Source organism: Eubalaena glacialis, chromosome 9 (assembly GCF_028564815.1).
Source record: "Eubalaena glacialis isolate mEubGla1 chromosome 9, mEubGla1.1.hap2.+ XY, whole genome shotgun sequence".
NCBI lineage: Eukaryota > Metazoa > Chordata > Mammalia > Artiodactyla > Balaenidae > Eubalaena > Eubalaena glacialis.
This window is the reverse complement of record NC_083724.1, coordinates 81,742,459-81,764,554: the sequence shown is the minus strand read 5'-3', so window position 1 is coordinate 81,764,554 and position 22,096 is coordinate 81,742,459. Positions and strand designations below refer to the sequence as shown.

The 22,096-nt window shown below is 40.1% G+C and overlaps 1 protein-coding gene across 1 annotated transcript; it reads right to left on the bottom strand.

The window, feature by feature from the left end:
- Window positions 1–117: 117 nt before the first annotated feature.
- DNAJA1 (DnaJ heat shock protein family (Hsp40) member A1) lies at window positions 118–11,111 on the bottom strand. The gene is made up of 9 exons (XM_061199159.1): window positions 10,965–11,111; window positions 9,686–9,858; window positions 9,393–9,599; window positions 7,166–7,270; window positions 6,216–6,443; window positions 3,083–3,197; window positions 1,652–1,767; window positions 1,251–1,351; window positions 118–500 (listed from the first exon to the last, which is right to left on the bottom strand). Exons 2-9 carry the CDS (start codon window positions 9,846–9,848, stop codon window positions 282–284), a joined length of 1,254 nt encoding a protein of 417 aa, XP_061055142.1. The 5' UTR covers window positions 9,849–9,858; window positions 10,965–11,111; the 3' UTR covers window positions 118–281.
- Between the last annotated feature and the right edge of the window lie 10,985 nt (window positions 11,112–22,096).

Here is a 22,096-nt window from a genome sequence, read left to right as displayed (position 1 = left end):
TGAAATCAATCACAAAGTATGGCCTAACAAATGCTAGGGGAAATTTTTTAAAGTCGTTTTTACAAGTATTAAACTTATCTTGCACACTGAAGTCATCATACATACAGGGCAAAGTCAGAGCTTTTATATTTGAGTTTATTCTTCATTTAACTTTTAAAACACTACTATAGTTGAATATTAAAACAAACAATAGCAAGTAGTGAGCATATTATGATTATAGTCCTTCACTCAATCACTACTGCAAATAAAATGCCAGCAGTGAGTGTTATTCACTGGCCCCATTAGGAGGTCTGACACTGAACACCACCCCGAGGATGATGTTCATCATCCTCATATGCTTCTCCATTGTAATGGCGCCGTCTTTCCTGATTTGGATCAAAGTCCACTAGTTCTACCTGGTCCATTTCATCAGTCTCTTCTACTTCCTTCCTCTCAGGTAGGAGTTTTTCCAGCAAAGAGAGTTTATCCGGGGAGAGAAAGCCATTCTCAGGAAAGTTTACCTATAGTAAGAAATTTCTACTGTAAGTTTAAATCACACTTCATCCTTAGCTCCTTAGACAAATTTCCATTGACCCATTTTCCCCAGGAAAAAAACATGAAACCACACAATCTTCTGGTAAATCTGCCAATCCCAGGTTAGATCACATGTTCTAAAAAAGCATATATCATCTACTATTCTGAACTAGAGTTCAAGGTAAGGTCTTAAAAAAAAAAGATCCTAATAAAACTACACTGTAATGATCACTTCTATTCAGCAAATACATTTTAATAGGAGAACCCATCCTAAAACACATTCTCATTCCTTCTAATGGATAATTTAAACAAAGCTATTGTTACTTAAAGATAGTCCCACCCAAAGATGTTTTCAATAAATGTTAAATTTGTGGGTCTGAGGCCACTCAAATTTAAGATTGAGGAAAATGGTTGGGTTACTTTAAGAACCAGAGCATTGCAGTATTTTGCCAAAAATCCACACCAGCTAACATGCTTCTGTTGAACTTTAAGATTCCAGTCATAGCCTTTCATTAGTAAAATACCCACTTGCCACCCCCCCATCTTTAAATAGCCAATAATGATGCAAACAAACCAATACCAACTTGTTAACAAAAAATGTTCAACCCAACAAGAGTAACATTATATCTAGATAAGGGAGAATATAAACTTGGTTTCTAGCCATTCAGAAACTAATTGCTACTGAATTTTAATAAACTAATCATTCTCAAATATTCCTACAGTACTGTATAGCTTACCTTAAATTCAATGATTAGGCGACCCTTTTCATATGGTCTACGATAAATTGGCATGCCTTCATTTAGCACACACTTGATATCTCCATGCTTGACAATCTGACCTAAAAACGTTGAAGCCAAATTCCTTAAATACAGTCACTTTTACAAGGCAGGGAAAATAAAGAACAGAGCAATGTCCTAGCTCATCGATAGGGGTAAATTTATGTGAAATGATGCTGATACCTTTCATTTATAGGTTTTCTAGGGGCTTACAAAAGAGCCAGGAATGCATGATTTCAGCTCAGCTCAAGGACAGACATGTACCGAGCAACTTAAATGCCACTTTCCTCCGTGCCTATACTAGCTACGAGCAGACAACGAAAACACTAGAATAGAAACAGACACTCATCTAGTTACTGTACCTGGATGAGAAGTGATGACTATGGTTCGGTTGTCAAGAGTAGATATTGGCTTTTGGAAGCCACACAATGCCTCAACCAGCTGTATGTCCATACACATGAAAAGGTCTTCTCCTCGTCTGTACAATGTAAGTACGGCATATACTTAGATCTTCAAACCAATGATTACAACTACCAAAGTAGGCAATTCTGTTCTCTTAAAAACAAATGGTATCTTTCAAAAGATGCCCTTTCTTCCCCATTCTTTTTTGTTTCTTTTCGATAGGTACGAAGTGGATTTAGAGAGAAACATACTCCACAGAGTGTGGGCCATCTCAGAAGGTGAGGAAGGCCTCTTCCCCATTCTTAAGAGCTGAGAACTGGGAACAGCAAACATATGGAAACTGCCAGCACAGTTTCCTGGACAAGGCTTCAGAATCCCTCCACACACTGTAGGCAGTGGAACAAACCTCAGGCTGGGTCCTGGATAAGTTAGGGTCTATGAAATTAAATAAAGGGGATATGGCCAATTTCAAGGGGTAGTAATTTATTGATGTACATGAATTAAGTAATACAGTGCCTGGCACAGTATGAACACTATTTTTTATATTTAATAACAACCCACTTCTTCCTCCTCATGCTTACTTTCTTTTCCAATTCATATTAATGAAATATTTTCATCAGGCACAATACTCTCCAGAAATACTCTTGTTGAGGATTTACCTCAAATGACAGCATCAAAATTCTGAGCTCGATAGCATTTCCCATTATTCTTGAGACACTATTAATCTAAAACCTGTTGCTTCAGATGTCATTCCCGACAGACTTACTGGAACCCTACTCCAGTCTTATGTTTTATAATTAGCCATTGATACATTATTTAACACTGTTAAATTTATAGTGACGCACAAGAAAGTTATCATAAACACAAAATTATTTCCTAACAATAGACGTGAATTAATACATTACAGCTTCTTACACAGATGATTCTAGCCATTTATTTAAAATTAAAAGCAACCCAACTTAGCATGAACTCAGGATTGAAGAAACTGGTGAAAGCTTCAGGGTACTTATTTCAAAACTAACTGCTTATAAAAAAAATTGGGGGCAAAGTTTTGTCTAGGGATGTTTCTCCTACTCTACCTATTTATACTTATACAACACATCTCCTAACTGAAGTATATCCTTCAAAATCCAAATTAGGCAACAATTTACCAAAATTTAGACAAAAAAAATAAATGATTTTTGTCTTTAGCTTCTTCTAAGATTGAAACATTAATGATTAACAATCATTTATAAAAGACATACATAGTCTAACTTTTCTGCTATACTTTTCTAGGTTATTTCTAGGAAATGTATTCTAAAAGTAATGATAAAGCTCATTTATATCTGAGGAAAAAAAACCAAACCCAAATATGCAAGATGTCGGTTTGAGTATTTGATAAAAGTTTTTACCGAGTAAAAACAGCATGGTCCTTCTGATCTAAAACGATGATAATATCTCCTGGCTCCAGTCCTGGTTCTTGGTCTCCTTCACCATGGAATGTTATCTTCTGGCCATCTTTCATGCCTAAATACAAAAGGCTAATTTTACACTCTTAACATCTAAGCAAGGTCAGAATCTCTACTGAAACACAAATGCACGTTTGTGCATGAAAAAAATGTTCAAGTCTTTGCAGATGCTAAAGTTTTACAGAATTTACCAAAAACGCCCACATGCTTATTGGATCAGTCCAATTTCTTACTGAAGAAAGCTATCATAGTGGCGAACACAAATTCTAGAGGCAAACAAGTCAGGCTTCAAATCTCAGATCTGCTATTTACTACTAGGCCAGATTACCCTGGGGAAGCAAACTGCATAACCTTCCTAAGCATCAACTTTCCCACAGAGACCTATGTCCTCCATCAGGGCTCTTGTGAGGACTAAAGAAAAAGGTCTACGCTGGCACCAAATCAGTGACTGACAAACATTATAACCATAAATGTTTTTAACTATTTCATCACTTTAAAAAAACTTAGGGCTTCCCTGGTGGCGCAGTGGTTGAGAGTCTGCCTGCCAATGCAGGGGACACGGGTTCGAGCCCTCGTCTGGGAAGATCCCACATGCCGCGGAGCAACTAGGCCCGTGAGCCACAACTACTGAGCCTGCGCGTCTGGAGCCTGTGCTCCGCAGCAAGAGAGGCCGCGATAGTGAGAGGCCCGCGCACCGCGATGAAGAGTGGCCCCCACTTGCCGCAACTAGAGAAAGCCCTCACACAGAAACGAAGACCCAACACAGCCAAAAAAATAAATAAATAAATTAAAAAAAAAAAAGTCCCCACAACCAGATTTAAAAAAAAAAACAAAAAAAAAGTCAAATCATTTCTATTAAGTCTAACAGAAGAATAAATCAGACTTTCTTCCTTCTATTGTATTAGCAGTAATATAAAATCTAAAAATTTAAAAAATATGTAATATTTATATTGAATGATTTTTAGTCCTCTTTTTTTTTTTTAAAAAAAAGAGGGTAATTAATTATGGTTGGGTACTTTCAGACCACGTGGTTATTAGTGTCAAAACTACGGAAGTTTTTCCAATAGGCAAACACTTAAAAAAAAAAAATTAATTAATTAATTTTATTTTTGGCTGCATTGGGTCTTTGTTGCTGCGCGGGCTTTTTCTCTAGTTGTGGCAAGCAGGGTCCACTCTTCGTTGCGGTGCGCAGGCTTCTCTTGTTGCAGAGCACGGGCTCTAGGCGCGCAGGCTTCAGTAGTTGCAGCATGCAGGCTCAGTAGTTGTGGCTCGTGGGCTCTAGAGTGCAGGCTCAGTAGTTGTGGTGCACGGGCCTAGTTACTCTGCGGCATGTGAGATCTTCCCGGACCAGGGCTTGAACCCATGTCCCCTGCATTGGCAGGCCGATTCTTAACCACTGCGCCACCAGGGAAGTCCATCCAACAGGCAAACGCTTCTTAAAGGCCAACACATTTACTGAGATTTCTTCCCTCTGGCCCATACACCTTAGTTCAGTAAGGGCTTACTTAGCCAACTAACACCTCTTTAAACAGAACTCATGTGTTTGCAGATAATTTCACTACAGCAGTAGTGCCAGATTTCCTGAACCAATGATCACTGAGGTCACCCAACAAGAGCAACTTTGTTTCACTTTCTATTATGGAAAGTATTAAACTTACATAAAGTAGCCAACAGTACAAGAAGTCCCTATATATCCATCAATATAGATCCAGTAATTACCAGCTCATGACTACTATTTCATGTATTATACACCTCCATCCACATTCCCTACATATATTTCAGTTAAAATCCAGACATACCAATTAACCCAAATACTTCAATATATACCTCTAAAAAGAGAAAGACGTAAACCAAAATATCAGTATTACACACCGACAAAAGTAAACATTTTTTAAAAATTTATTTATTTTATTTATTTTTGGCTACACTGGGTCTTCGTTGCTGTGCGCAGGTTTTCTCTAGTTGTGGCGCACGGGCCTCTCATTGCCGTGGCTTCTCTTGTTGCGGAGCACGGGCTCAAGACAATTGGGCTTCAGTAGTTGTGGCCTGAAGGCTGTAGAGCGCAGTCTCAGTAGTTGTGGCGCACGGGCTTAGCTGCTCCACGGCATGTGGGATCTTCCGGGACCAGGGCTCAAACCTGTGCCCCCTGCATTGGCAGGCTGATTCTTAACCACTGTGCCACCAGGGAAGCCCAACAATCTGTCTTTAGTCATTCACAAGGCAAAGTAACTGTCTCACTACACTAGTGAAGCAGTTAAACTCAGCTAAGTTTTGCTGGTTGTTCCATTAATGTTAAGAGTATGGGCAGGGACTTCCCTGGAGGTCCAGTGGTTAAAACCCAATGCTTCCACTGCATGGGGCATGGGTTCAATCCCTGGCTGGGGAACTAAGATCCCATAGGCTGCAGTGTGGCCAAAAAAACGGGCAAGTGCAGCATTCATAAATGGCTTCACTTACTACTAATGCCCTCCTGAGTATATACTGTTGGTAGCAAGGGAGGAATCTTACCAGAGAGAAATTCAAACCCTACTAAACAGGGACCAATTAAGGGGAAAAAATGGAGGGAGGGGAGTACCATGATTCACATGGGTGAATACTATTTCAGGAGCTTAAGTTAATGTAGATGTATATTTTCTAATAATAGTTTCATTTTAAAATAGCAAACTCTGAAGGAGCCAACCATGCTGACTATTTCAGAGTAAGCAGCACCATTTATTCTGGGGCTATACACATTTCTAAAATTTCTACAATGAGTTTGTACTGCTGTAATACATTTTAAAGCATTTTTAAATAAACTGACAAAATTAAGGAATTGGCAAAATAAAGTAAATCCTAATAATACTTAAAGAAAATTTTAAGTTATAACCCAAGAGGCAGAAACTGACGTATGTTTACATAATCTGTAAAAACCATTAGAAAGTAACATTCATAGTCTAAGTTCTTACAAATAAGTTAATAAATCAAAATATACCTATTCCTTACTCCAACAGTAGTTTTAAACAACTATAAAATGTAACGTTAATATAATTTGCAATAGCACTCAAGAATTGAAAATAGAAAGTGGCTCAGAACTCACCTTTGTCAATATGAACTTCTAGAATTTTCTTCTCTCGAACTATCTTCCTTCCATTGCAGCTTTTACATCTATCTTTAGGACTGATCCGCTCCCCATGGCCCTGGCACTCCATGCAGACAGACTGAATTTGCTGAACCATTCCAGGTCCTATCTGATGAATTCTTATTTGCATTCCAGTACCTCGGCAATTGGGACAGCACTCTACTGCTCCTTTCTTACCACCTCGGCCTAAATAGTTCAAAAAGAAATTATGTTTGAATTTAGTACTGGACATGGTGACAAATGTTTTAATGAGACAGTTCCTAAACACTCCACTTCATTAATATTTTCAAGGTCTGATGGAATGCCGCTATAAGAATCTACAATTCAGCCTTTTTATTTGATAAAATATCGCCACAATCAGCTTCAGTTGTCTATAAACATCTTGATTGCTATTTTCACAAGGAACCATTTCAGAATTCTGGATTTTAAACATGTGCTCCCAAAGCACAATTCTTAAAAGACTACTTTAACTGTGAGACGAGAACATTTTAGAGTTTATTTTCTTTAGAAAATACCATATTTCCAACAAATAACTTGTATTTATTAGAAAAACACCTTAGAGGTTCACAGCCAATAATTTGACAGCTGATACACCAAAAGAGGATACTGTCAAATCATATTACAGATTATGAAGCCATTGGAATGCCTCTGAAGTTCTAGAGGATAGGAAAGACTCATCTCTGAATAGTGCTGAGAAAAACAGACACCAAATTAGATCTGTCCCACCTGCATTCAAAATACACACATAAAAATGCTGATAATTTACTAATATTTCTCTAGAAGGTGGATTCAGGTGGTTTTCGTACTTGCACTCTTCAGAATTAGGTAGTGCAATAAATATGTCAGTTTTATATATCCAGAACAGCTTCAGTTCCATTTTCAATTATATTATGAATGTTAAGACATACCTTCACATTTGTCACAAATCACATTCTTTTGCAGAGCTAGTTTTCTTGTTGCACCATTATATAAATCTTCTAAGGTTACTGTGAGTTGATGCACAACATTTTTACCTACAACAAAACACTGCACATTAAAAATCTAAGATGCTGAATCTTGTGTTCTGCACTATAAAAACGGTAAAGGATAATGAAAGATGAGCCCTACAAGGGTACACTCTAACTGTGGTGTAACTTCAAATAAGAAACATCCGGTGAGATTAAGTAATTTGTATAAGGACATAGTTACGGCCATCCTACATTTTACGGCAATCAAAAACGTTAACTGCAAAAATCACTTGAGAAAACTCATGTTATTTAAATAGACACATTTCACAGTAAATTAACCCAAACTGCTTTTCTGTCCTAATATATTCTTTGAGTCGTTCACTTATTATATTGAGTAACAACATGACCAATTACATCGTCCAAAAATTCTTCAGCACACTAAGTTCCAAAAACTAATCAAGTTTGCCCAGGGAAGCTGACATATTTTTTCAGCACTAACTGTTCAAAGGCTAGATTTCTCGGGCTTCCCTGGTGGCACAGTGGTTAAGAATCCGTCCACCAATGCAGGGGACACAGGTTCGAGCCCTGGTCCGGGAAGATCCCACATGCCGCGGAGCGACTAAGCCCGTGCACCACAACTACTGAGCCCACACGCCACAACGAGAAGCCGCCACAATGATGAGTAGCCCCCGCTCACTGCAACTAGAGAAAGCCCACGTGCACAGCAACAAAGACCCAACGCAGCCCCCCCAAAAAAAGGCTAGATTTCTCATCCTTTACCATAGTGCTGTGCAATAGAACTTTCTGCAGTGATGGATGTTTTGTATCTTGTGCTAGCCAACACAACAGCCAGCAGTCACACGTGGCTATCAAGCACATAATTATGGCTACTGCAGACTAAGTAACTAAATTTTTATTTTTCTTTGCAGTAATCTAAATTTGATGTGGCCAGTGGCTACAAAAGAGTGCCATATCTCATCTAGGAATGGGAAGTGTAAGGTGGAGATCATCTAAGAACAGAGGCTACAGAAATGTAGTCACCTGCCGATAGGTAGTAAGTTCCTAGCCAGTGATTCTTCCGCAAGGACTTTATCTACCATGAAATACTGCCTTACGCGTAAGTGAAAAAAGCTCTTGAACTTCCTATCTGCAGAACATGTCTAATGAACATTTTTAGTTACCAATCAAGAGTGCAGTGCCATCAACTATAACTTGTTCCTAGATCCACTTTTCTGTTCTGTATCACAAATACTGTTCCATGTAATTAGTTCCGGCACGCTGAAAAGCCCTTCTTACTTTAGCATTACAGAGTATAAAGCTTCTTAAATTTAAGCAAATATTTTCCAATATCACACTAAAAAAATGACCTTGCATTGATCTAAGCCACACAGTAGAGTTTGCCAATCAACTGACCTTGACTGAAAATTGTTTTAAGGTAAATTTCTTAAAAATAAATACACCCCTCTCCTTTTAAGAGAATCTGAATAAACAATTTCCAGTCCTTCTGAATCCTAAAAAGCTCAGAGAAAATTTAATGGTTTGCCCATTCCTTCTAGAATGGGCTCTACCCATTAGTCCTTGTTTGTATGAACTACACTGGGAACAAAGTAAGATTAACTCTGACGAGAACACTGTACTTCTATGAGCAGTATCTCCACACCCCAGAAACCACATTTCTATTAAATGTTAAGGGCACATATTTTGATATAATAAAACTGAAGCAAGATTAAACAGATAGCATGCTATTTGGAGGCAACGAACCTGTGTTCCAATCAAGACTCTGATGCATAGCTATATATGACCTTGACAAAAATTTAGCATTCTGAACCGTAATTCACTTTCGACTGAGTAAGGCCACTGTACCTCCCATTGAGGCTGAGGGGTGGGGGTGTGCGGATTGAGAATAAAATAAAATCTGTGAAAAGGGTTTTGAAAATTATGCTCCTATACTTCATTCCTTTAATGCTTGATAACAGCACAGAAATCCTATGTACCCCAAGAGCTTTACAAGCACTCACTTGTTAGCACTCGATTGGCTTAGCTATTTTTAGTCTCATCAAATCTCATTTTTAAAAACTCTTACAACATTATGCTAACAAGTAAACAAGCATTTAATAGGTGAATTCTCAAGAATTTACTTTGACCAACGGCTAATTTTAATTTGCCACAGGTGAACTGTCATTCTTACCTCTCCTTTCTCTCTGCATCCTGCCTCCTCCTCCAAAAAACATATCAAAGATGTCCATGGGGGAGCCAAAACCGCCACCTGCTCCACCTTCTTTAATTGCCTGCTCTCCTCCTTTGTCATATAATTCCCTTTTCTTTGCATCAGAGAGCACTTCGTAAGCTTGAGAAATCTGTTTAAACTGTTTCAGAAAAGGGGGGATAAATTTCACTCAAAAAACTCAACTATTACAAAGCACAGCCACTACATTAGACATACTCAATTTCATGTCGTAATACCGTACACCTTGCAAGAACTATTCAGCTTTGTTATGAGTGTACTACTTGCCTTCTCTCCTTCATTTGGATTCTTATCAGGGTGGTACTTCAAGGCCAGTTTCCTGTAAGCCTTTTTCAATTCTTCTTGGGTGGCATTGGGTTTGACCCCCAAAACATCATAATAAGTGGTTTCTTTCACCATTTCCTACAGCCTAAAATAAGAAAGTTCAATTTTAGCCGACTTTCAACTGGTAGTTTTAATGAATAAAATTTACGCATAGAAATCTGTTCTGAGAAACCTGATTGTAAAAACACCGCCTTCCCTAAATTTCACAGAGAAGGTAACAATTCCTTTGGTAATTTAGCCATAAATTCTAAGACTAAATATAAGTTAATAATTATCGGGATAATTCAAAAGCCTCCTATAGCAGCTGGTTCCCACTCTCCCACCTGAAAGCTCCCATACTAACGCGACTATTGTCTGGATTTTTCCTGTTTCCCTTCCCAACCAGCGACAGAGGGCAGTAAAGGAGAGGAGCACTAAGAGGTTCAATCCACTATCATTATTCTTGATAAATCATACACTTCCTAGAAAAGACATCTGGGCACAAGGCGGGGAGGCAGTGTTTTATGAAACTAAGAACACCAGCCCCAGAAAGCAAGCTCCCCTCCCCCTCAATCCTGAGGCTGTTTCTCAATCACAGGACGTATAGCTCCTCTGCTTCGACCGCCGAACCTCTCTCGCCCCCACAAGCCAGCGTAGTTTACACGTTGTTAGGTTTTCCCCTGCACTCAATGCCGACCGTTAGGGGTTCCTTCCTTTCCCCTCCCACCCAGGATGAAAGGGGTGGGAAAAGCCCAGCACTCAACAAAGCGAAGGAGGAGAGACCGGAGAAGCGAACGCCGCAGCCTCCGCCCGGCTCCTCCCGCAGCCCCTCGCCCCCTAGCTCCTTCTGCGCGTGCGCACAGGGTCGCCCACCACCCCCACCACCCCCACCACCCCCACCACCCCCACCACCCCCACCCCAGCGAGCGCGGGCGGAGGGAAAGACGGAGGCGGCAGGTCCTTGGAGACCCCTGGATAGATAGGGCGTGGAGAAAGCTCCAGAAAGGGTCTCGGGCCCACTCGCTGCGCGCCGCCGAGGGTTGCCGGGGTACCCCCACCAGCCCTCCAGAAGGAGAATCGTGGGTACAGGAATCGACAACCCTCCCGCCCACGCGGAGCCAACCGCCTCCCGACCGCGGCTCCATCCGGCTTCCCGGCGCAGCCAAGGGCACAGGCCTTGGGACGAGGTGAAGCCCGAAGGCTGAAACTCACCGGTGAGGGGGCCGATGCCGGTGTGGGGGAGCGGGAAGGAGCGCGTTGCCGTGCGCAGCTCGGGCAGCCGCCGCTCCTCAGCCTTTCCACCGAGCGTTCTGGAAAGTTCCGCCTGGAGCGCCGCAGCCGTCGTCTTTTGTAGCCGGGCGCAGGCGCGTCACCCGCCGGAAGTCCCGCCCTTCCCGCCGCTGTCACCGCCCCGCGGTTGCCTGGGCAACGGCGCGGGGGCGCTCGGGCTGGGAGGGGCTGTGCGCAAGCCTGGGTCTCCCGCGTTTGTGGAACTTTCTGGAGCCCTTTCCTCCACCCAGCGAGTGCGGGAGTGCGGAAGGCTCGAGCGGGAGCGGGGATGACCTAAGAGCGCTGCAGTTTGGGGTCAGCAAGGGATTCCCAAATCTGTGGGGCCGCCGCCGCTTGCGAGAGCGCGGAAGATCCGGGAACTGGGCCCCGGGCAGGGGCTGTGCGCTGAACAGGAACCTCTCAGAACAAAGCCTTTTGCCGCACCTCTTCCCCGCCGGCGCCTCGTTCACCTCTTTCGGCGTCTCTAACCGGCTTAGTTTTTTAGTCTTGAGATTCTGGGAAGCCGCCGAGCACGAAATGCTGAGCAAGACGGGCCGGGGCCTCAGAGCAATCACCCACGCAGTCCAAGGCCTCGTAATTCACCAAAGTGCGAAGTTGGAAGAGCTCTTAGTGCAAGTCCAGACCCGTATACACACGTTATTTGCTTTGGGCCTTGCCATACGTCGGGCTCAGGCAGCGCTCAATGGCGAAGCGTTTGCATTACCTTGGTGCAAACCGTGGGCCTTGGAGTCTCTCTGGCCAGGCGTTCACGGGGTTTGGCTAGCGGGGGACACAGTAACACCAAGAGTGGCTAACTGGCAAATAGTTTTAATTATTTGACCTAACGTTTAAGTCCTACTAGTCTGTCAATCTGGATCTAGAGTCTGCAGAGTGAGTCCTTCAGGCTTTCAAATGTTGAGTTCGGGACATAATGGAAGATGGGGTCTGTCTGCCTTGTTCAATAACAAAACAAACACAGGAGGACCTAGCACCAAGGAAGATGGAGATGCAAAGCTGAAAAAGCCCGGTTCACTCAGACTTTAGTAGGGAGACAGACAAGTCAAAGAACTGTAGGGGAACCCTGTTAATCTGATGGAACAGGGAAAGCTTCTCAGGGAAAGTGGCAGTTGAGCTGAGTTGTGAAGAAAGAAGAGTATTCCCAGCAAGGACAAAGTGCAAGGGAAGGCTAAGATTAAGGTGTGAAAGAATATGATGTTTTTAGGAAATTGCAGGTACTTGAATATAGCCAGAGCTGAGAGCTGGAGTGACGGAAGGTGAGGCTTCAGAGCTAGTTGGCAAACACCTGTTGGTGTATGTTACTGAACTAAGAATTTTGAACTTTACCCTGGAGGCATCCCCATACTTATCAGTTCAGCCTTATCTCTTTAAATTGTAGCTTTGTGCATTTTCCCAAATGCACTTTTTCACCTGTTTGCGCTTGTGGTACAGCTGAGAAACACCTAACGTTTCTTTTTTTTTTTTAATTTTATTTATGTATTTTTGCTGCGTCGGGTCTTCGTTGCTGCACGCAGGCTTTCTCTAGTTGTGGCGAGCAGGGGCTGCTCACTGCGGTGGTTTCTCTTGTTGCGGAGACCGGGCTCTAGGCGTGCAGGCTTCAGTAGTTGTGGCTTTGGGCTTCAGTAGTTGTGGCTCGTGGGCTCTAGAGCGCGGGCTCAGTAGTTGTGGTGCATGGGCTTAGTTGATCCGTGGCATGTGGGGTCTTCCCGGACTCGGGGCTCGAAACTGTCTCCCCTGAGTTGGCAGCTGAATTCTTAACCACTGCGCCACTAGGGAAGTCCACACCTAACGTTTCTAATCTTAGATGTTACCTTCTCAATTATCACCTCAGGTATAAAGGGTTTTGTTTTGTTTCCTTAATCTTCAGTCACTAAAACTCCAGTGCTGCCAGGCAGCGAGCTAGGGCTTGATAATATAAAAATCACGTTAAGTCTTTTTCCCTGCCCTCAAGGATAAATGTTGACAAAAGAAGAGTATTGGGGTGCCAAGTAGGGGGAACCTTGCACCATCCAGATGAGTATCCCAGGCGGAGAGACCAACAGTTGTGAAAACATGAACAATTAATAGAGAATAGTAAACAAATAGCTAATAAATATCGTCCATGTGTTATGTAGGCTTTGAAGTCCTCAAGTCTCTACTTTAGTGTAACGTGAACTGTGCGTTTGTGAGTCTAACATTGGTTAAGCATACGAAGTAAGCATCAGTATGGTGTATATCAAATCACTTCAACGGAGAGTTTCCAGATAAATATTACCATGGCTAGTGTTTCTCAAGTATTACCATGTTTAGTGTTTCTTTTTGCCTGAGGAACCCAACTGAAATTCCCACACGTTTTAGAAAGATGAAAGTGTGATACAAACATGATACCATCTTGAGACTGAAACATTAAGACTATGAAATATGATATTGAAAATACTTTTAAAATCTGCAAGCTCTTTAAGCTTAATTCCTTTTTTCCAGTTATATATATATATTTCAGATTATTTTCAAGTATAGATTATTACAAGTTAATTCTTTATTAAGAATAAAATAAAGGGCATAAAATTTGGTTAAAAAAGAAAACTATGTACTCATTTGCTTGTATGTGCGTAGAATATTTCAGAAAGATACCCCAAAACTAGTAATATGGTTGCCTGTGGAGAGAGCTAGCTGCTGGGGGGAGGCAGATGGGAGGAAGAAATTTCACAATATACCTGTTTGTAATTTTGGAGTATTTAATCCATTTGAATGCAGTACTTATTTAAAAAATTAAACTTAAAAATGTATAAAATTCCCTCCTCCCAATTCAAGCTTTGAACTAGTAACTCATCACTCCAGAAGCAAGTTAGGTGATTTTTAGTTGCCTTAAAAAACATCATTACGTATGTTCTGTTTGACGGTTTTTCCTTCATAGAAGCTTATGTCAGTGGTGCTGAAAATATGTGCTGCTAAATATCCTGGTTTTTCAGTAATAGAAGTTAACACTTTTAAGAAGCATTATTTACATAAAATACAAAAAGATTAGCAGTAATTTAGAATGTGATCTTTTTTGGTGCAGAAATAAGATCATATTATACATGCTGTTTGCAATTTGCCCTTTTGGCTTAATTTATTGTCATCTTACCATGTTAGGATAAATAGTCTAGCTTGTTATTTTTAACGAATTTATAGCGTATAGCATGCAGGCACTATATTTAACCATTCCCCTATTGAGCATTTTGGTAGTTTCCACTGTTTCATGAACACTGCTGCTGAGATATTCTCAAATAACAGCTTGGGGCACTCATGAAAGTATTTCTGTAAGACAGACATCTGGAACTGAAATTGCTGTGTCAATGTGAATGCAAATTTAAAATTGAATAAATAACTTTCCATATCAGTTTGTACCCCTGTCAGCAGTGTATGAGAGGACCTTGCCAATGTGAGTTCTGTCTTTTTTTTTTTTTTTTTTGTCTTACCTTAAAGGTTAAAAAGTGATATCTGTTGTTTTAATTTGACCTTCTTGAATTGTGTGGTTAGCATCTTTTAAATGTTTACTGACTCTTCTTCTGTCACCCTGTCTATTCCTCTCATTTGACCATTTTTCTGTGGTGTCCCTCCACTGTTTTAATGATATATAATAGCACCTTTATCTATGATAGATAGTAGGTGTTAATGTGTCGTGTGTTGCAGTTATTTTCTCTAGTGTTTTGTAGCTTTTGACTATATATGTGTATATATTTGGACCATATAAAGTTTTAAATTTTTATGTAGATAAGTTTCAACTTTTTCTTTTGGTTTCTTATTTCTTTTCTTCTCCTCTCTTCTTTTCCCCTCCTACTTCTCCTTCATTTGCTATGTTTAAAAGACTTCACCAATCCAACATTATAAATATATTCTCCCAGGTGTTCTTCTAGCACTTTCATCATTTCATTTTTCATATTTAAATCTTTGTTCCACCTAGAAGTTCTTTTGGTGAAAGGACTGAGGGTTATTTGTAATTAACTGAGTTTTATCTTTCTCCAGATGGTGAGCTAGTTTGTCTAAATATTTTAATACTCTTTCTCCTAACTCATGTGAGATGCCACTTTTATTGTGTACTAAATTTACTTAAATTTAATGTCTGGTAGGCCTCTTTCTCCTCATTGCTCCTTCTTTTTACAATTTTCCTGGCATTTTCTAGTATTTTTCTTCTTCCAGATGAGCTTAAGAATGTTTCTGGCAGATTACCCAAAATCCCAACGTGATTTTGATTGTCATTACAGTGCTTTTATATATCAGTTTGGGAAGAACTAGCATGTTTATAATGTTGAATCTTCCTCTCTGTAAACAAGTTATATTGTGCATATAACTGTATATTCATTTTCTTTATTGTGTTTTATGCTTTTTTTTAAATTGAAGTACAGTTGATTTACAATGCTGTGCCAATTGCTGCTGTACAGCAAAGTGCCTCAGTTATACACATACAGACATTCATTTTATAATTTTCTTTTCTATTACGGTTTATCGCAGGAGATTGGATATAGTTCCCTGTGCTATACAGTAGGACCTTGTTGTTTATCCGTTCTACACGTAATATTTTGCATTTACCAACCCAAATTCGCCGTCCATCACCCTCCCTCCCCCCTCTTGGCAACCACAAGTCTGATCTCTATGTCTGTGAGTCTGTTTCTGTTTTGTAGATAAGTTTGTGTCATATTTTAGATGCCACATATAAGTGATATCATATGCTATTTGTCTTTCTCTTTCTGATTTACTTCACTTAGTATGATAATCTCTAGTTGTGCCCATGTTGCTGCAAATGGCATTATTTTGTTCTTTTTTAAGGCTGATTAGTATTCCATTGTATATTATGTACCACGTCTTCTTTATCCATTCATGTGTTGATGGACATTTAGGTTGTTTCCATGTTTTGGCTATTGTGAATAGTGCTGCTATGAACATAGGGGTGCATGTATCTTTTTTAATTATAGTTTTGTCTGGGTATATGCCCAGGAGTGGGATTGCTGGATCATATGGTAATTCTATTTTGAGTTTTCTAAGGAACCTCCATAATGTTTTCCATAGTGACTGCGCCAACTTACATTCCCACCAACAGTGTAAGAGTGTTCCCTTTTCTCCTCACCCTCTCCAGCATTTGTTATTTGTAGACTTTTTAATGATGGCCGTTCTGACTGATGTTGAGCATCTTTTCATGTGCCTACGAGCCATATTTATGTCTTCTTTGGAGAAATGTCTATTAAGGTCTTCTGCCCATTTTTCAATTGGGTTGTTTGTTTTTTGGCTGTTGAGTTGTATGAGCTGTTTGTATATTTTGGAGATTAAGCGCTTGTCTGTCTCATCATTTACAAATAGTTTCTCCCATTCTGTAGGTCGTCTTTTTTTTTTTATGGTTTCCTTTGCTGTGCAAAAGCTAGTAAGTTTGATTAGGTCCCATTTGTTTATTTTTGTTTTTATTTCTATTGCCTTGGGAGACTGACCTAAGAAAACATTTGTAAGATTTATGTCAGAGGATGTTTTACCTATGCTCTCTTCTAGGAGTTTTATGGTGTCATGTCTTATGTTTAAGTCTTTAAGCCATTTTGAGTTTATTTTTTGTGCATGGTGTGAGGGTGCGTTCTAACTTCATTGATTTGCATGCAGCTGTCCAACTTTCCCAGCACCACTTGCTGAAGAGACTTTTTCCCACTTTATATTCTTGCCTCCTTTGTTGAAGATTAATTGACTGTAGGTGTGTGGATTTATTTCTGGGCTTCCTGCTCTGTTCCATTGATCCATATGTGTGTTTTTGTACCAATACCACACTGTTTTGATTACTGTATGCTTTTTGTTTTAAACCAGGTCCTGATCATTTCTTCTTAAAGATGTTATTAGACATTGTCTTCTTGTTTCTATCACGAATGGTCTCTTTTCTTACCATTATATTTTATTTCAGTGGTGTGCTTTGTAACTCTTACCAGGTCACAAGTATCCATGGAGATAGCTGGAGATGACTGGAGGCATGGTAGGAGCCAGTTTCTTAAGGGCTTGAGAATTATGCTAGAAGCTTGAATTTTATCTTGAAAGCTCTTGAGAGATCCTGGAAGATTTTAGGGATGGGGTGATATAACCTCTAACAGCTGACTTTTTTTGGGGGAGTGCCTGTCAGGCACTCTCTATAAATGTTGTCATATTTTAACCATATCAACCTTGTTTTACAGATGATTTGATCATATTTACATTTTAGAACAACCATTTGGGTGCTAATGTGGAGGATGGATTCATAGGAAGCTTTTATGATGAGAGATTAGAATTGGTAAGGCCAGGACTTCCCTGGCGGTCCAGTGGTTAGGACTCCATGCTTCCATTGCAGGGGGCGCAGGTTTGATCCCTGGTCGGGGAACTAGGATCCCGCAAGCCGCACAGTGTGGCCAAAAACACAAAAACAAAAACAGAAACAAAAAAACCCCAAAACAAAACAAAAAAATTGGTAAGGCCTACATAGTAGAAATGGAGAGGGAGGGAAATATAAATATAGAGGTAGAATCTGCAGGCCGCGTTGACTGGATGCAGAGTTGATGGAGAAGGAGTCATGGCTGACTTCCATCTTTCTGGCCTGAGCAAGAGGTTGGAGATGCCCTTCCTGAGATGGGTAGACCTGAAAGAGGAGGAAGAGGAAGCTGTGGTGGGGGCAGAGTTGGAGGGGAGGAAAGATGAGTTGAGTTTTGGGTGTGTAGAATTACTGCTATACTTTTTTTCTTTAAAAAGGAAAGAAAAATTTTATTAGAAAGTACAAAATGGAAAGTAAATTCTAGCTAAAATGCTAGTTTAAATGCTTGTATGAATTAATTTAAATTTCTTGCAACATTTAGTTTTTAATTGACTGGGGGGCCTAGTGGGGCTGGAATTTTTTTTTTTTTTTTGAGTGTCACCAATTTGTTCTGGTTCTCCTCTTATCTCTGTGACTACACATTGTCTCAGTCTTCTTTATGAACTATTCTCCCTTTCAACCCCCAACCCTCAGTTATTTTTTATTCTATTTTATTTTTTAAAATTTATTTATTTATTTATTTTTGGCTGCGTTGGGTCTTTGTTGCTGCGCGCGGGCTTTCTCTAGTTGCGGTGAGCAGGGGCTACTCTTCGCTGCGGTGTGCGGGCTTCCCATTGTGGTGGCTTCTTTTCTTGCGGAGCACGGGCTCTAGGCGCCCCCGGGCTTCAGTAGTTGTGGCTTGTGGGTTCAGTAGTTGTGGCTCATGGGCTCTGGAGCACAGGGTAAGTAGTTGTGGTGCACAGGCTTAGTTGCTCCGCGGCATGTGGGATTTTCCTGGACCAGGGCTCGAACCTGTGTCCCCTGCATTGGCAGGTGGATTCTTAACCACTGCGCCACCAGGGAAGCCCTGTTATTTTTTAAATAAACTTTTAATTTTAGAATAGTTTTACATTTACGGAAATGTCAAGGATAGTACAGAGAGTTCCTGTATACCTGGCACCCCGTTTTCCCTGTTGTCAGCTTCTTAATTAAAATGGTACAGCTGTCACAACTAGTGAACTAGAATTGTTACATTATTATTAACAAAAGCCCATTCTTTTTTTAAATTGAGTATAGTTGACATATAATATTATATTAGTTTCAGGTGTACAACAGAATGATTTGAGATTTGTATACACTGAAAAATGATCACCACAGTAAGTATAGTTACCATTCATCACCATACAAAGTTACAATTTTTTTTTCCTTTTTAAAGTCCATTCTTTATTCTGATTTCCTTAGTTTTTACTTAATGTCCCTTTTCTGTTCCAGGACCCCATCCAGAATACCACATTACTTTTAGTCATCATGTCTCTTTAGGCTTTTCTTGACTGTGACAGCTTCTCAGATTTTCCTTATTTTGGATAATCTTGACAGTTTTAAGGAGTACTGGCTAGGTGTTTTGTAGACTGTCCTTCAATATGGGTTTGTCTCATGTTTTTTTCATGGATAGGCTGGGTTTATGGGTTTGGGGGAGAAAGACCGCAGAGGTAAAGTGCTAGTTTCATCATATATCCAAGGTACATACTGTGAACATGACTCATCACCGTTGATGTTGACCTTGATCACCTGGCTGAGGTAGCATTTGCCAGATTTCTCCATATTGTGAAGTTACTCTCCCCCCACCCCCGCCACCTTTTTCCATCCTGTACGCTTCAGAAGGAAGTCGTATTCATCTTGATATCGTCAGCATGAAGGCATGGTCTGGCACAGAGTAGTGTTTGTTGAACTTAATTGGTTCCCTTTTATTTTGTGAGTCTCATTCAAGTCCTGACAGATAATTTTCTCTGTTTTATCAATATGAAATAAAAATTAGTGAATTTGAGTAACTTCCCGAAAGTCACACAGTAAGTGGTCAAATTGGAATTTGAACCCAGTCTTTCTGAATGCAAAGCCTGTGGTCTTTACCATTCTGGCTTCACAGAGGCTTGTATTTACTTTGGCCATCTTCCCTAAGTACTTGTAATACAAAAGTGTCTATAGATAATGTGGTTAGATCCTTGGTTATATGGAAATTTCATTCTTCTATAATTCATCTTTTCAATTTAAAGTTGTACTTTAGACTTCTTAGCCTCGAAAAGGGGAGACGTCTGTGCCCTGTATTGCTTGATCCAATTCCAATGGAATGTCTTCTTTTTAATTCCCTACAGAATTGTGGAGGGTGGGTTGCAGCAGGGCCATACTGGGAAAATGGATACCAGTTAGGATGCTATTACAGTAGTATAGGACTGGCTATATAATTTGTAAGACTCAGTGCAAAATGAAAACATAGGGTCCCTTGTCAAAAATTATTGAGATGGGAATTCCCTGGCAGTCCAGTGGTTAGGTCTTGGTGCTCTCACTGCCAGGGCCCGGGTTCAGTCCCTGGTTGGGGAACTAAGATCCTGGAAGCCGTGCGGCACAGCCAAAAAAAAGATTATTGAGAATTTCGAGACAGTGACAGCAGAGCATTAAACCTAGCATAGGGCTCTTCTAAGCATGAGACCCTGTGTGACTGCACATCACACAGCCATGAATCTGGCCTTGCAGTAGAAGCAGGAGGCAAAGAGGGCCAATATTAAAGCTGTGGGAGTAGGACTGGAGAAGAGTGGTAACGCAAGATATTAAAGAGGTAAACCTACAGGGATTGATTGATGATTAGATGTGATAGGTGAGTGGGCGGATAATATATGAAATGTAAAGTTTCTGATGGTTTAATACTATTCACTGACACAGGAAATCAGTGGACCAGGTTAGCTTTGAGGGGAAAATAATGAGTTCAGTTTTAAACATATTAACAACCGAGTGTGGATATTCAGGCAACACTTGGATATACAAGTATTTATAGAAAGAGAGCAGGAGGATACAATCAGAACTGAAAGTACTTACCTATCTCTGATGTTGAGGACCAGGGTGGAGGGTGGCCATTGGGTGGGGACTTTAACCTTTTAAAGAAAGTATCCATGTATTTCTTGTATAATTGAGAAATAATATTTTTATTCATGAAAATCAAGTCACAAAGTATTATTGTGTTTGTAAGAGAAATGGATTGAGTCTGAAAGCAAAAGTTTGCAAAAGTTTATACTAGTAAAAAGAGAGGCATTTATGAAAGAAATAGATTTGCAGCTGCATATTTTCTGTTGCCAGTAATACCATACACATGATTCAAAATAGGCTGTTAGTTTACTATTCTTTAATTTTTTTGTTGAGCACTTACAATCTATTGGTTGCTCTACAGGGTGTATAATTTTAAAAACTTAGGTAAAATTTTACTCTTAAGTTGTATCTCTGTGTGATCTTGGGAAAATTACCAAGCTTCTCTGAGTATAGTTTCTTTATTGGTAAAGTAGAGACGAAACTAACTTTACTGGGAATGTGAGAATTAAATAGGATTATAAGTGAAAGTTCTTTGTAAACTCTAAATTTTGTAAATTCATACCCTTTAGCTCTGCACCCTTCTTAGTGAGCCTCCCATCTCCTTCCCAGTTTCATCTCCAGCAGCCTACCTTCTCAACTCGTTTTCTCACCACCTCCTGAACATCCCTTGTACTTTTCTGCTTCCTTAACTTTGGTTTCATTCATTTGTTTAATCAACAAGTGTGTATTGAGCATCTCACCCCCCTCGAGGCTTTGTTTAAATATCACCTTCTCAATGAAGCCTACAATGTCTACCCTATTCAAAATCACAATCTGCTCTTCCTCTTTAGCACTCCCAATCCCCCTTAACTTTTTTATATAACTTCACACTCATGACATAACAAATTACTTACCTATTGTCTCTTCTCGCTATACCGTCTTCCCAATAGAAGTAAAATTTCATTTAGATAGAGATCTTTGTCTGTTTTGTCTTATGATGTATCCCAGGCATATAGAACACTGCCTGGTACAGAGTAGGTACTCAATACAAGTTTATGGAATGAATGAATGAATGAATATGCACTGTGCCAGACTTTAAGCCAGGCATCGGGTAGATAGTTGTGAAGAAGCAGAGATGGTTCCTGCCCTCATGGACCATCCAGCCTAGCACTATAGTGGTTTTTCTGCCTGCTTGGGCTGCCCTCCTGCAGGAAATGTCAGTGACTAATTGCTGAGTTCAGAGTAGGCTTTCTGCTCAGCAGTGAGCAGTTTTCAGATAATTTTGCTTTTAAGTTTAAAAAAAAAATTCTGATAGAAAGGAAGAGGGGGGAAAATAGCAATGCATTCTCTCTAGTCATTCTAAGTTAAAAGTCAACAGTTTTCCCCAATGCAAGGCAGAACAGTATCCTCTTTAAAGCGCCGGGCCTTATAGATTGTTGAAAGAGGTCATGGAGTATAGCTAGTTTACTTTTTCGTTCTTTCTTTTTAACCTGAAGAAAGATGGTTGTAATTTTTCATGCCATTGACGAATGAAAAGATGTGCAGTAAACATGTTTATTGCTGTCTTTTTGTAAATTGTAAAATGCTTCATCCATGAGATCTTGACCTATTTCTTCAGGTCCTCTATATGCAGTTGGTCAATATGAGTTTTTATATTGCTAGAACTCTTTTTTAAGAAAAGAGGGGAAAAAAGAGCTCAAATTGAGTGTATTTAAAAATAAGCTGCTGACCCAGCACACTTAAAACAATGTGTCAG